We start from the raw sequence: 14,940 nt of genomic DNA, 5'->3' as shown, positions 1-14,940 counted from the left end.
TTTATGTCTGTATTAAAGAATGCAGAGTGTGTTTGCATTTATGTAACATCTTCTATAATCTCAGGACATCCTAAAGCACATTACAACCAATGAAGTACTTTTGAAGTGTCGTTACTGTTGTAATGTAGGAAACATTTTGCTTTGATTTGACTTATTGTTGTCACACATATTGTTCCTTGCGTGCTATACAGACAAAGCATACCGTTGATAGAGTACATCGGGGAAAAGGAAAGGAGAGAGAGTACAGAATGTAGTGCTGCAGTTACAAATAGGGTGAAGAGAAAGATCACTTCAATATGTGATAGGACCACCTAAAAGTCTGATGGCAACAGGAAAGAAGCTGTTCTTGAGGGTGGCACAGTGGTTGGCATTTCTGCTTCACAGCGCCAAAGACCTGGATTTGATTCCCGGTCTTGGGTCACTGTGTGGAGTTTGCACATTCTCGCCGTGTTTGCGTGGGTTTCCTCTGGGTGCTGCGGTTTCCTCCCACAGTCCAAAGATGTGCGGGTTAGGTTGATTGGATGTGCTAAATTAATCCTTAGTGTCCAGGATGTGATAGGTTATAGGGATTAGCAGGGTAACTAAGTGGGGGTAGGGCTTGGATGGGGTTGTTGTCGGTGCAGACTCAATGGGCCAAACAGCCTCCTTCTGCTCTGTAGGGTTTCCATAGAATCAGTTGGTACGTGACCTTAGGCTTTTGTATCTTTCTTCTGACGGAAGAAGGTGGAAGAGAGAATGTCTGGGGTGTGTGGCGTCCTTAACTATGCTGGCCTACTTTCCCGAGGGAGCAGGAAGTGTAGACAGTATCAATGGATGGGTGGCCATGACATGACAACCAATTCGCACACAGCAAGATCCCACAAACAGCAATGAAAGAAATAACCAGCTTTTGTTTTAGATGGTGGTGATTGAAAGATCAGAGTTGACCCAGGACTTCAGGGAGATCTCCCCTTCTCTTCGAATAGTGCCAAAGGTCTTTTATGGGTCCACTTGATGGACCCATGGGCAGATGGGTCTTGGTTTCACATCTTATCTGAAAGACGCCACCTCCCTCAGTATGGTACTCCACTGCGCATGTCCGAATATCTCTGAAGGCAAAAGGACAGGCAGATAAAAAGGCTTATGAGATACTTGCCTTTATTAGCTGATGCACGTAAGATGGAGCTGTATAAAATACTCTTTGGGCCACAGCTAGGGCACTGTGTGCAGTTTTGGTCAACACTATAGGAAGGATGTGATTACGCTAGAGAAGTTGCAGAGGAGATTCACAAGGATGTGGTCTGGGCTGGAGTATTTCAGCTATGAAGAATGGCTGGTTAGGCTGGGGTTGTTTTCTTTAGATCAGTGAAGGCCGAGGGGGGACTTGATTGCAGCATACAGAATGATGAGGAACATAAAGTAGATAGGAAAAATCTTTCCCGCTTCGTAAATAACCAGAGGGCACAGATTTAAGGTTCGGAGCAGGAGGTTTAGAGGGGATTTGAGGAAACCCTTTGTCACCCAGAGGGAGGTGGCAATCTGAAACTCAGTGCCTGAAAGGGTGATGGAGGTGGGAACCCTTAACATTTAAGAAGCATTTAAATGACCACTTGAAATACCATAGCATATAGGGCTGTGGAGCAAGTGCTAGCAAATGGGATTAGAATAGATAGGTGTTTGATGGCCAGACCAACGTGATGAGCCAAGGGGTCTCTTTCTGTGTTGTAAAACTATGACTATGATACAGCATGGCATACAGTCTGGATTATATGTCAGACCACTGGCATGGTTGAAACCACAATCTCCTGAATTGGTTCATGATGCTGAATTGAACCATGGCCAACAAGTAGTCAGGAGCTTGTTTCCCAGAATCTTGGAACTGTTACAGCACAGAAAGTGGCCATTCGGCCCATGATAGCTGCAATGGCTCTCCAAATGAGCAAACCATCTTATGCCATTTCTTTACCTTCTCCCCAGAACTCTGTGCATTCTTCCTTTGATGTAACTATCTAACTCCCATTCGAATGTCTCAATGGAACCTGCCTCCATCACACTTCTAGGCCGCGCATTGCAGATCCTAACCACTTGTTGCAGCAAACTGTTTTTCTTTGTGACCCTGTTGCTCAGTTATCTTGACTGTGTGCTCTTTCATTCTCATCTCTTCCATGAGTGGGAATAGTTTCACCTAATCTATTCTGTCCAGACCTCTCACTCCTTTTAAGGAAATCACACCTAACTTGGCCAATCTGGCTTTGTAACTTAAGTTTCCTATTCCTATTCTTGTGAATCTTTGCTACACTTTCTGCAATGCCTTCACCACATCCTTCCAAACATGTGGCAGTCACAACTGGGTGCAATACTCCAGTTGCGACCAAACCAATATCTTGTACAAATCCAACCCTCTTGCACTCAATGCCCCTATTCATAAATCCTTGGATACGTAATGCTTTTTGAACCATGCTGTCAACCTGTCCTGCTACTTGCAATGCCTTATGCACAGATAGAGGCAGGTACTGCTGCTCCTGCACCTACTTGTACCCTTTACCAGCCTCCCATCCATTGACTCTGCTTATACTTCCTGCTGCCTCAGAAAAGCAGCCAGCATAATTAAGGACCCCATACACCCTGGACATCCTCTCTTCCACCTTCTTCCATTGGGAAAAAAGATACAAAAGTCTGAGGTCACATACCAATCAACTCAAAAACAGCTTTTTCTCTGCTGTCATCAGACTTTTGAATGGACCTGTCATTTATTAAGTTGATCTTTCTCTACACCCTAGCTATGATGGCAACATTACGTTATGCATCCTCTCCTTTCCTTCTCCTCTATGTTCTCTACAAACAGTATGCTTTATGCTTTGTATAGCGTGCAAGAAGCAGCACTTTTTTCTCTGTATTCCAATAGAATCACCATAAAACCCCTACAGTACAGGAGGCCATTCAGCCTCCATCGACAACAATCCCACCCTGTCCCCTTAACCCCACATATTTACCCTGCTAATCCCCCGACCCTAAGGCCAAATTAGCATGGCCAATTAACCTAACCTGCACATCTTTGGACCGAGAGAGGAAACCGGACCGCCCGGAGGAAACCCATGCAGACACGAGGAGAACGTGCAAACTCCACACACACAGTGACCCAAGCTGGGAATCGAACAATAAATGGGACAATAAATCAAATCAAATTATCTTAAACCGTTTCCAAATTCAGTTTGGTAGGATGAACTATTTTGCACTTATCCACATTAAACTTCATCTTCCACTTTCTTCCGTGAACCTTTTGATTTGAGTGAGGAAGTATGATAGTCTAATTCTGATTTGATTTGATTTATTATTGTCACATGCATTAGCATACTATGAAATGTATTGTTTCTTGTGCACTACACAGACCAAGCATACAGTTCATTGAGAAAGAAAGGGGAGAGCGCAGAATGTAGTGTTGCAGTTGTAGCTAGCCTTTTTGAAATGTGCTATGTCCTGTTGCTTGTAGTGTTGGGCTTTTGCCAACAGGGGCTGTCTGTGAGCCGCAGAAATGGCACAAGTCCCACTTGTGACAAAATGAGTCCACCCACACACACTGCACATAGCACAGATTGTTTAAGTAGCGCCAATCATGTGCCACAACTATAATCAATTACAGAAGCTCTGCTCATAATATAATGCTGACTATCTGGGGCAGTTCAATAATGTCTTTGCACTTCATTAACTCCCTGTATTTACTGATCTAAACTGCTCTGCTGATTTCAGGCGAGGTCGGGGCTTTAAACAATTAGCTGGACTGTTTGGCTCGCTCTGTTAGCTATTTTTCTTGGAAGGAGTTTGGATTAAGATATCCAGAAGAGTGAGAGGTCTGGACAGAATAGGTGGGAGTGAAACTGTTCCCACTCATAGAAAAGATGAGAATGAAAGAGCACAGAGTTAAGATGATTGAGCAATGGGGACACAAAAATATTTTGATGCAGCAAGTGGTTAGAATCTTTGATTTGATTTATTATTGTCACATGTATTAATATACAGTGAAAAGTATTGTTTCTTGCATGCTACACAGACAAAGCATACTGTTCACAGAGAAGGAAAAGAGAGAATGCAGAATGTAGTGCTACAGTCAGAGCTAGGGTGTAGAGAAAGATAAACTTAATGCAAGATAGGTCCATTCAAAAATCTGACAGCAGCAGGGAAGAAGCTGTTCTTGAATCGGTTGTTACGTGACCTCAGACCTTTGTATCTTTTTCCTGAAGAAAGAAGGTGGAAAAGAGAATGTTCAGGGTGCATGGGCTCCTTGATTATAGTGGCTGCTTTGCCGAGGCAGCAGGAAGTGTAGACAGAGTCAGTGGGTGGGAGGCTGGTTTGCTTGATGGATTGGGCTACATTCACGACTTTTTATAGTTTCTTCCAGTCTTGGGCAGAGCAGGAGCCATACCAAGCTGTGATACAACCAGAAAGAATGCTTTCTACAGTGCATCTGTAAAAGTTAGTGAGAACTGTAGCTGACATGCCAAATTTCCTTAGTCTTCTGAGAAAGTAGAGGCATTGGTGGGCTTTCTTAACTATAGTGTCAGCATGGGGGTACCAGGAAAGGTTGTTAGCGATCTGGACACTTAAAAACTTGAAACTCTCGACCCTTTCTACTCCGTCCCCATTAATGTAGACAGGGACATGTTCTCCTTTATGCTTCCAGAAGTCGATGACAATCTCCTTCGTTTTGTTGACATTGAGGAAGAGATTGTCTGCAATGCAGTGCCTGGAAGTATGGTGGAGGCAGGTTCCATTGAGGCATTCAAAAGGGAATTAGATAATTACGTGAGAAGGAAGAATGCGTAGAGTTGTGGGGAGAACGTAGGGAAATGGCATAAGATGGATTGCTCATTTGGAGAACCACTGCAGGTATGATGGGCCGAAAGGCCACTTTCTGTGCTGTAACAGTTCCGTGATTCTGGGAAACAAGCTTCTGACTACTTGTTGGCCATTGTAGAGTTCAATATCATGAACTGTCCCGCTCTGAAGTGCGGTGAGATTGCACGCAAACAATTAACTTTTTGGATGTCCTCCTCGAGTTCCTTGTTTGTTTAAATTTGGCTATTTATCAGTGTTGGAGAGGCCTTCAGGTATTCTGTGTCATAGAATCATAGAATCTTACAGTGCAGAAGGAGGCCTTTCGGCCCATCAAGCCTGCACCAACCACAATCCCACCCAGGCTCTATCCCCATAACCCCATGCACTTACCCTAGCTAGCTCCCTTGACACGAAAGGACAATTTACCGTGGCCAATCCACCTAACTGCGCATCTTTGGACAGTGGGAGGAAACTAGAGGAACCCGCGCAGACACGGGGAGAATGGGCAGACTCCATACAGACAGTGACCCAAGCTGGGAATCAAACCCAGGTCCTGGTGCTGTGAGGCAGCAGTGTTCACCACTGTGCTACCGTGCCACCCCCACTGTGCCACCGTGCCACACTCATACCTGCATTCAGATGAGATGTTGGATCCATTTGATTTTTTAAAGTTTAAAAAAAAGTAAGCTTTATTTATTAGTCACAAGTAAGCTTACGTTAACACTGCAATGAAGTTACTGTGAAAATTCCCTAGTTGTCATACTCTGGTGCCTGTTCAGATACACTGTGGGAGAATTTAGCATGGCCAGTGCACCTAACCAGCACGTCTTTTAACCATGTTTGGTGGGAAAAGCATCCATTACTGCGCTTGGTATTCCACAAGTCTGATGGGGTTTTTTATTGAGTCGGATCGACCCTGAGCCCACAGTGTGTGGAAGGACACTGTTAAAAAAAGATTGAATATCGTTTTTCCTTTAAATCTTGCATTTTCTCCCCTTCCTGCAATATTTTGATAGATTCATGGTGGACAGTGATGTCGTTGGCTGTAACTGGATAGAATTACCTGCTGGAAAGTACTTGTTAAGGGAAGAACAGACAACAGGAAACTCTACCGCATCGAGGGACAATCCCAGAAAGGTGTGTTTGACCAAAGGCTAGTTGGTTGGATTTTTAGAGGATAGTAGAACCTTTAAAACACTTGTTTTTTTCTGTTAGTGTGACATGGGCGTTGCTGGCTGGGCCAGCATTTATTGCCCATCCCTAATTGCCCGAGGGTAGTTGAGAGTCAACCACGTTGCTGTGGCTCCCAGGTTGGGTGTGGATGTGTTTGGTGGATTTTGACTGAAGCTCCTTCTAAACTACTCCTTCAAACAATATAAGGAAGGGTATAAAATGGGGCAGATGTCACGTAAAGCTCATGCACTTCAAGTACAGACCCTTACAGTGAGATTGGAGTTTTTCTAAATTCATTCTTGGGATGTGCATTTATTGTCCACTTTGCTGTGGCTCTGGAGTCACATGTAGGCAAGACCAGGTAACGATGGCAGACTTTTTTTTCTAAAAAAATTTCAGTGAACCACGTGGGTTTTTCTGACAATCGATGAGGGTATCACGGTCATCAGTAGATTCTTAATTCTAGATAATTTTTTTTAATTGAATTCAAATTCCACCATCTGCTGTGGCGGGATTCAAACCTGAGTTCCCAGAACATTCGCTGATTAATAGTCAGATGATAATACCGCTAGGCTATTGCTTCCCCTCAACGTATTTTCCTTGCCTCAAGCAGTAATTCCTGGAAGGATAGTCCTTCTGTTCGTAAGGTGAATTTGCAGAGCCTGTGGGTAAAGCTGGTTAAAACAGACCTTCTAATGTACAGCTTTGGGAAATGTGGGAATGTGTTGAATGTGACGTAATAAGACACCTGCTGGTGGGCTAAACTGAACAAATATTTTCTCTCCGCAATATTCAGAAGAACTTGCATGTATATAACTTAGATTTTGTGATCAATTCTCTGCAGTGGGACTTGAACTCACAACCTCGTGACTCAGAGTTGAAGGTCCTACTGTCTGAACCATGCCTGAGGTTGATTGAATCCGTTATTTTGGGCATAAATAATATGGATCGGGGCTGACTTAAATAATCATTCACCACAATGGCCAAAGTCATAGGTGCATACCACAGAGCTCTAGAGGCAGAGGAACTGGACGGCCATTCAGTCCCTCGAACATGTTTGCCATTCAAGGAGACCTAATATCATACATGCGCATCCTTCCCCGTATCCCTTTGTATTTTTGTTAACGAAAGCTATTATCGGTCTCGGTTATAAATGAATAGTTCATCTCCCATCGATTGCCATTTGCAAAGGTAATTTCCAAATTTCTGCCTCCCCCCTGCCTTTGTGGTTTCATGATTTCATTCCTGAGATGCCTACCTCTAATGTTAGACCACATTTAAAATCCTGTTCTCTGATTAATGTACATCTCAAGTTGTTGATGTTAATGGTTCTCAAGTCATAATTGGCTTGTTGGCAAGCTTTCAAGCTCACAAAATTCAATGAGGCCAAACCAGAAAATTAGCTGTTGGTACACTGGTTAACACTGCTGCCTCACAGCACAGGGATCTCGGTTCAACTTTGATGCTGTCTGTGTGGAGTTTGCACATTCTCCCTGTGACTGTGGGTTTCCTCCGTGTGCTCCAGTCTCCTCCCATAGTCCAAAGATGTATGGATTAAGAGTTGGTCTATTAGTCACAAGTAAGGCTTACATTAACATTGCAATGAAGTTACTGTGAAATTCCCCTGATCGCCACACTCCGACACCTCCTCAGGTCAATGCACCCTAACCAGCGTGTCTTTCAGAATGTGGGAGGAAACACATGCAGACATGGGGAGAATGTGCAAACTCCACACAGACAGTGACCCAAGCTGAGAATTGAAGCCGGGTCTCTGGCACTGTGAGGCAGCAGTGCTAACCACTCTGCCACCATGCCATCCAATTATGCTATGGTTAGCAGTGCTAATCACTGTACCACCGTGCCACCCCTGATCAGCAGAATTGGCTGTGCTAAATTGCTCCTTGGTGTTAGGGGGAGCAGCAGGGTAAATACATGGGGTTACAGGATAGGGCCTGGGTGGGATTGTTGGCAGTGCAAACTCAATGAGCCAAATGGCCTCTTTCTGCACTGTAGGGATTCTGTGCTTCTCTGATACGCTGCACTTGCCCCATCCTTGCTCTGCCCTTTTTTGTGTGTGGCCTCTTCTTCATGCTCTGTTTCTTTAGTTGCGTGTTGCTGGTTCAACTATCATAACTTCGAATGAGTTTTGCATGTTTATGATGGTGCTTAAAACCCACAGTGGTTTGAAGATGCTCCTCTGTGTCATTTAGTTTTATGCTCCATTGAAATTCTGGACCTCAGCTCGTGACCAAAAAAGAAACCTTTGTTATAAGCCCACGTGCCTCCAGGCACGCACTTCAGGAAGTGCTTTGTTCTTTTATGATATTGAACAACGGGTTGAAAGAGGTTTTATTCCATTTTAATTCCCTAAATAGGTTGGTGCCTGAAGTAGTTGGAACGCCTGCCCGTTTCATTCTCTCTCATCAAAGATAGAAGATACCACTATCTATCAGTGAGTCAAGAAACCCTCTCCCTCTCCATGGATACTGCCTGACTTGAATTATCTGGTCTTCGTTGTAAATTTCCAGCACCTGCAGTATTTTGCATTTTGTTTCATTTTGTCTTATGACTTTCAAACCTTTTAAATCTCCCTTATTTTAAAAAATATAAGAACACAACTAGCAAAGAGGGTAGTTGCATATTGTTTGCCCTTTTTCCACTTTCTCCTGCTGGTCATAGAAGATCATTGAGACTCTACAGTGCAGAAGGAGGCCATTTGGCCCTTCGAGTCTGCACCGACAACAATCCCACCCCAGGCCCTAACACCACACACTTACCCTGCTAATCCCTCTAACCTACACTTCCTGGGACAATAGGGGGCAATTTACCATGGCCAGTGCACCTTAACCTACACATCTTTGGACTGTGGGAGGAAACTGGAGCACCCAGTGGAAACCCACGCATACTCAGGGAGAATGTGCAGACTCCACACAGACAGTGCCACTGTACCGCCCTCTTGTTCTCTTATACCAACAGATTTCTGGAGCTTCACCTAGGTAATTGACCATTCTTTACCTGTGTGTACAGACAGAGATTGTTGGCTGTTTGACTGTCATAGAATCTACAGTGCAATAGGAGGCCATTTGCCCATTGAGCCTGCACTGACAACAATCCCATCCGAGTCTCATCTCCCTATCACCTAAAACCTTCTTCCTCACTGTTAACCACCCTATGTATTTACCTGCCTTATCCCCCTGACATTAACGGTCAATTTAGCATGGCCAATCCACCTAACTCGCACATCTTTGGACACGATGGCGCGATTTAGCATGGCCAATCCACCTAACCCACACATCTTTGGACACTAAGGGGCAATTTAGCATGGCTGTTCCACCTAACTGGCACATCTTGGCATGCAAGGGACGATTTATCATGACCAGTCGACCTAACCCGCACACCTTTGGACTGTGAAAGGAAACCGGAGCACCTGGAAGAAACCCACGCAGACATGGGGAAAAGGTGCAAGCTCCACACAGATAGTGACTCGAGGCCGGAATTGAACCTGGGTCCCTGGCTGTGTGAGGCAGCAACACTAACCACTGTGCCACCGTGCCGCCCCAAGTATGTAGGACCTCATGATGGAACTGCGTTCTATTCTCTCCTGACATCCTTACATATGCACTTCCCATCTGAATAGCAATCCAGGCTAATGCTTTCTCTTTCAATTCCACACCCATTGTTTTTTCCTGGCTGTCAGTTTTTTGCTAATTATTCTGCTATGAGGGGCATTGGAAGGCTTTGTAAAACCAGCAGCAACCTACAAATGGATCGGATCCCAATTGGCATGAACTAAAAATCAAATCCAGGGACTACCTATTGGCTGCAGTCACTTTTCCCTTTAATTTCCTTCTCTATATGTGACTCGTTTCTCACACTGCATGCTCCCTTTAACATTGACAGGGTAGCCTATTTGTCCCCTGCAGGGCATTTTCCCGATCGCTTTGCAGGTGTGTGCCTGCACACCGTATGTTAAATGGATCTGAGGCCAGATGGTTTTTGTATGAATCGGGACACAAACCCTTGTTAGGATTATTTACAGAATGCAGCACTGCACATCTCTGCATTCAAACCAGCAATGTCCCAGCAATCCTTTTTATATGTTCGCAAGGTGCTTGATACCTTTCACCTCTTTACCCTTAACCGTAACAGTGGAATTAATGTAACATCCACATGTCGGCAGCGGTGTGTGTTATTTACTGAGTGCACTGCAGTAACGCCGCCAGTATGTGATCTTCAGCTGGGAAGACAAGGGCAGCAGGTGCACGGGAACACCAACACTTCCAAGATTATCCTCTGAGCTCTCTCCAAGTCAAAGACAGTCAATGACAACTTGGAAATAGAACAAGGAAAATTACAGCACGGGAACAGGCCCTTCAGCTCTCCAAGCCTTGCTGCCCGACCGAACTAAAACCTCCCCTACTCTTTCGGGGACCAGATCCCTCTGTGCATTACTGTTCCTTCATTGTTGTTGAGGTTAAGATCCAAGCTGTCCAAGGCAAGTTTTTTATACAGAGGACTCCTGGAACTCGTTCCTGGGAGAAGTAGTGGAAGCAAATACGATAGTGAGTTTTAAAGGGGCGACTGGACAAATACATGTATAGGATGGGAATGGAGGGACATGGTCCCTGGAAGGGTAGGGGGTTTTAGTTTAGTCGGGCAGCATGGTGAGTGCAAGCTTGAAGGGCCTGTTCCAGTACTGTAATTTTCTTTTCTCTTTGTTCAGTCTGCAGCCAATAGCACATCACTGTGTGTGAACTGCAGTAATGCAAGAAGGCAGGCGGCTCATCGCCACCTTCTCAAGATATTTCAGCATGGGCAGTAGGTGCTGACCTCACCAGCGATGCCCGCACATTGAAAATGAATGAAAAGGAAAGGTTGCACACTGACCATTGCATTTGCTAACCGGATAGTCTCTGTTTCCTCCGATTTTTTTTTTCCATGTTGTGCAGATGACTTTGGCACAGATCGAGGTGGATGTTGCCTGGACAGAGTTCATCAGCCACCCTGCAGAAGGCGAGTGGCAGAAAATCCCTCCTCTTCGAGTGTTGAGCTTCGACATAGAGTGCGCCGGCAGGAAGGGTATGTTAAATAACATCAACAGCCAAATAGTCAATCTTTACAAACCTCAATTAAAACGTTTTGAGAGAGTGGCATCAGCAAGGTGTATTTTCCTTCAGCTGCTGATATTGGTTAGCACTGCTGCTTCCCAGCACCACGGACCCGGGTTCGACTGCCGGCTTGGGTGACTGTCTTCGTGGAGTTGGCACCCTTTCCTTGTGTCTGCGCGGGTTTCCTTCGGGTGTTCAGGTTTCCTCCCACAGTTTGTGCTGGTTGACATGAACAGGCACCAGAGTATAGCGACTATGGGAATTTCACAGTAACTTCATTGCAGTGTTAATGTACACCTTGCTTGTGACTAATAAATGAACTTTAAGTTTACTTTAACTCATCCTATTCTTGCACACTGACCTTTTGTATGCTTCAGCGGAGAAAAACAGACCAGTACATCTTTCTAAAAAGTTCTTTCTCCAAGTTCCTTTCCTCCTCGCCTGTTCCTGCTCCTCCGGCGCTTGTTCGGGTTCACTGTGGGAAAATTTAGCACAGCCAATGCACCCTAACTGGCACATCTTTCGGACTGTGGGAGAAAACAGGAGCACCCGGAAGAAACCCCCGCAGACACGGGGAAAATGTGCAAACTGCACACAGACAGTGACCCGAGGCTAGAATTGAACCGGGATCCCTGGCGCTGTGAGGCAGCAGTGCTAATCATTCTGCCACCGTGCCGCCCCTTATCCTTACCTGGTGTTCACTAAAATGTGGTTTGCAGAACAGGTGAGAAATGAGAACCCTGGCCCATTTTCCAGTCCCAGTCTTCCCAACTCCATTGTCAGTTGTAGCACCTCCCCACCCATTAGCATCAACCTGAAAGTGATCCACCCACCCAGCACAGACTTGAGTTGAACTGAGAGAATCTGATTGTGCGACTTAGTGCTTTTGAATAAATATTTTTGAATGAGGGCAAGAAACGGGGCCAAGTGATAAAATCGATGCCTTTGTGCCTGTAATTTTTGGATTACTGTGTTAAAGAGCTAACAGACAATACTGACTGAATGACTTCAGTTTGTACCTTTACCATGGAATGCTCAGATGTAGAAAAGAGGCTTTTATTATGCAGCATGAAGGGGGAAGAAAAATGATTTGCATGAAAGAATCCATTTTAATGAGTTTGTTTCTGTTTGCGTGCTTTGGGCTGCCTGTCTAATGCACATTTTCCCTGATAAAAGAACATGTAAAATGGTTCTTGCGTTAGAAAGGGACAATGAAGTGGGAAGATGGAAAGAACTTGCACGACCATCTCCACACCCCCTCCAACTTGTCCCATTTCCAATTTGCTATGGCCTGCTGCTGTGCGTGTTCGTGGGTGCGGGCGTGTGGGTACGTGCGTGCAGCGTGGGGGCGTGTATGAGTGCTCGTGGGGGCATGTGTGTGTGGGGGGGGGGCGCGCGTGTGTATGTGTACGTGTGTGTGTGTGTGTGTGTGTGTTTGGGGGGCGGGGGGGAGACATGTGTCTAGGGGCCTGTTCATGGGGGTGTGTTCGTGTTCGCTTGCATGTGGGAGAGATGAACAGGGTCGATCCTTGATCTTTTGCACTTTTTTGTTTCTGTTCGGGCCGTTCCCCCTGCTTTTGGGGAGCTGCCCCCTTTTTCTTTGTCCTAACATAATTTGAGTTTGTTTACTTGGTTTGATCTAAAAATAGGGCCACTCGACAGCTCTGAACACTGTGAAAGATGATGTTCTGTTAGTTTTGGACTCCCAAGGGAATCAAAGGCATGCAGGCATATGATAGGAAAGTGGTGAGGTTGGAGTTTTACCATGGCCTTCTTGACTAATGGAACAGGCTTGAGTGGACGTTTTCCCCTGCTCGTGTATCATATACTCTTAGAATGCAGGTCAATATCTCTATCACAGCATTCTGTGTCACTGTGAATTGCTACGTTGCTGCATGAGGTTCCATCATACAGCTCTGGAACGGTGGCACCGTGGTTAGCACTGCTGCCTCACAGCACCAGGGATCCGGGTTTGATTCCTGGCTTGGGTCACTGTCTGTGTGGAATCTGCACATTCTCCCCGTGTCTGCGTGGGTTTCCTCCGGGTGCTCCAATTTCCTGCCACAGTCCGAAAGACGTGCTGGTTAGGTGCATTGGCTATGCTAAATCCTCCCTCAGCGTACCCGAACAGGTGTCGGAGTGTGATGACTAGGGATTTTCACAGTAACTTCATTGCAGTGTTAATGTAAGCCTACTTGCGACACTAATAAATAAGTCTTAGAATGTTATCTCTTGAACCATGTAGTCAGACGATTTGTTAGATCCTAATAGACGTTTTAATGACTGCTTGAGAATATTTGCTTTGTGGATATGGATTCTTGCTGTTGTCCCTCTTTATGGATGTGATATCAATGCAGTAATTAAATAGTTATTCTTGGCTCTAGTTACCATTATTTGAATTTTTGATTTTCTTCTTCTTAAGGTATTTTTCCAGAGGCTGACAAGGACCCTGTAATACAGATTGCTAACATGATGCTGCGACAGGGGGAGAAGGACCCCTTCATCCGTAATGTCTTCACCCTTCGATCTTGCGCCAGCATTGTGGGCTCACAGGTCCTGTGCTTTGAGAAGGAGGGCGAGCTGCTGAAGGTATTTGCAATGGAATGGAAGATAATGGGTGATATGTACATGTGCAGCCTCAGCACTGGGGTGTTGTCAATCTTTGGAGACCTGGGTCCGGACCTCAGAGTCCTGTGATGAATTTTATTCTGCTGAGCTGTGCCCAAAGAGTAGTTTCCCTTTCTGAGGATGAAATTGCTGCTTTGTCCAAAAGGTTTTGCTGAAGTTATAAGTTATCGTGAAGCCATTTGACAGTATGGGAGCACATTACATCCACATCTATTTTCCAGCAGATGTCACTGCTGGCAGTGTGAATTCTGAGTTATGTTTTCTCTGAAAGAAGTAGAACGATGCTTGTATTTATATATCATCTCCGTATGTCATAAAGCGATTTCCTGACAGGTAGTTTTTGAAATGCTGCAATTGTTGCCACTGGGGTGGCAAGGTGGCACAGTGGTTAGCACTGCTGCCTCACAGTGCCAGATACCTGGATTCGATTCCCGGCTTGGATCACTGTCTGTGTGCAGTCTGCATGTTCTCCCCATGCCTGTGTGGGTTTCCTCCGAGTGCTCCAGTTTCCTCCCACAGTCCAAAGACATGCTGGTTAGGCGCATCGACCATGCCGAATTGTCCCTTAGTGTCAGCTGGTCATCACATCATTTTACCATTGGTTAGGTTGATTGGCCATGCTAAATTGCCACTTAGTGTAAGGGGGACTAATAGGGTAAATGAATGGGGTTACGGGGAGTGGGCGTGAATGGGATTGTAGTCAGTGCAGACTTGATGGGCCGAATGGCCTCCTGCACTGTGGGGATTCTATGTTATAATGTAGAAAATGCACAGCAGGTTTCACTAACAGCATTGAGGTAATGGTCAGATAATCTTTTGTTGAAATTGGTTGAGGGGTAAGTTTTGGCTGGACACTGCCCTGCTCCTCTTTGAATACTGCCATAAGATCTTTTACAACACAAACAGAAAATGCTGGAAAACCTCGGTAGGTCTGACAGCATCTGTGGAGAGAGAATCGAGCTAGCATTTCACATCTGAATGACTCTTCCTCACAGCTTTGTCAGGGATTTTCTATGTCCACCTGAGAGATATGGTTTGGGGGAATGATACGCGGTTTAATCTGCTATCCAAAAAGAGGCACCTCCAACTGTATAGCTCTTCCTCAGCACCACATTGCTCTGTCAGCTTGACTTTTGTGCGTTAAGTGAGTGAGACCTGAACGTGCAAAGTGAGCTGTCACAGCGGACATTCAAAAGTGCTGAGACCAATTATAGTTAAC

The 14,940-nt window shown here is 45.3% G+C and overlaps 1 protein-coding gene across 1 annotated transcript in view; it reads left to right on the top strand.

Annotated features, from left to right (window-relative positions):
• The window catches only part of pold1 (polymerase (DNA directed), delta 1, catalytic subunit), a 182,736-nt gene that overhangs the window by 27,735 nt on the left and 140,061 nt on the right, over nucleotides 1-14,940 (top strand). The window contains exons 7-9 of the mRNA XM_080217759.1: nucleotides 5,829-5,949; nucleotides 10,935-11,064; nucleotides 13,516-13,682. Coding sequence (XP_080073885.1) covers nucleotides 5,829-5,949; nucleotides 10,935-11,064; nucleotides 13,516-13,682 — 418 coding nt within the window. The remainder of the gene's footprint in view (nucleotides 1-5,828; nucleotides 5,950-10,934; nucleotides 11,065-13,515; nucleotides 13,683-14,940) is intronic.

The sequence above is a fragment of the Carcharhinus amblyrhynchos genome, chromosome 35, assembly GCF_965287045.1.
Source record: "Carcharhinus amblyrhynchos chromosome 35, sCarAmb.v2.hapA, whole genome shotgun sequence".
Taxonomy (NCBI): domain Eukaryota; kingdom Metazoa; phylum Chordata; class Chondrichthyes; order Carcharhiniformes; family Carcharhinidae; genus Carcharhinus; species Carcharhinus amblyrhynchos.
The sequence above is the reverse complement of the archived record's forward strand: the minus strand, read 5'-3'. Positions and strand labels throughout refer to the sequence as shown.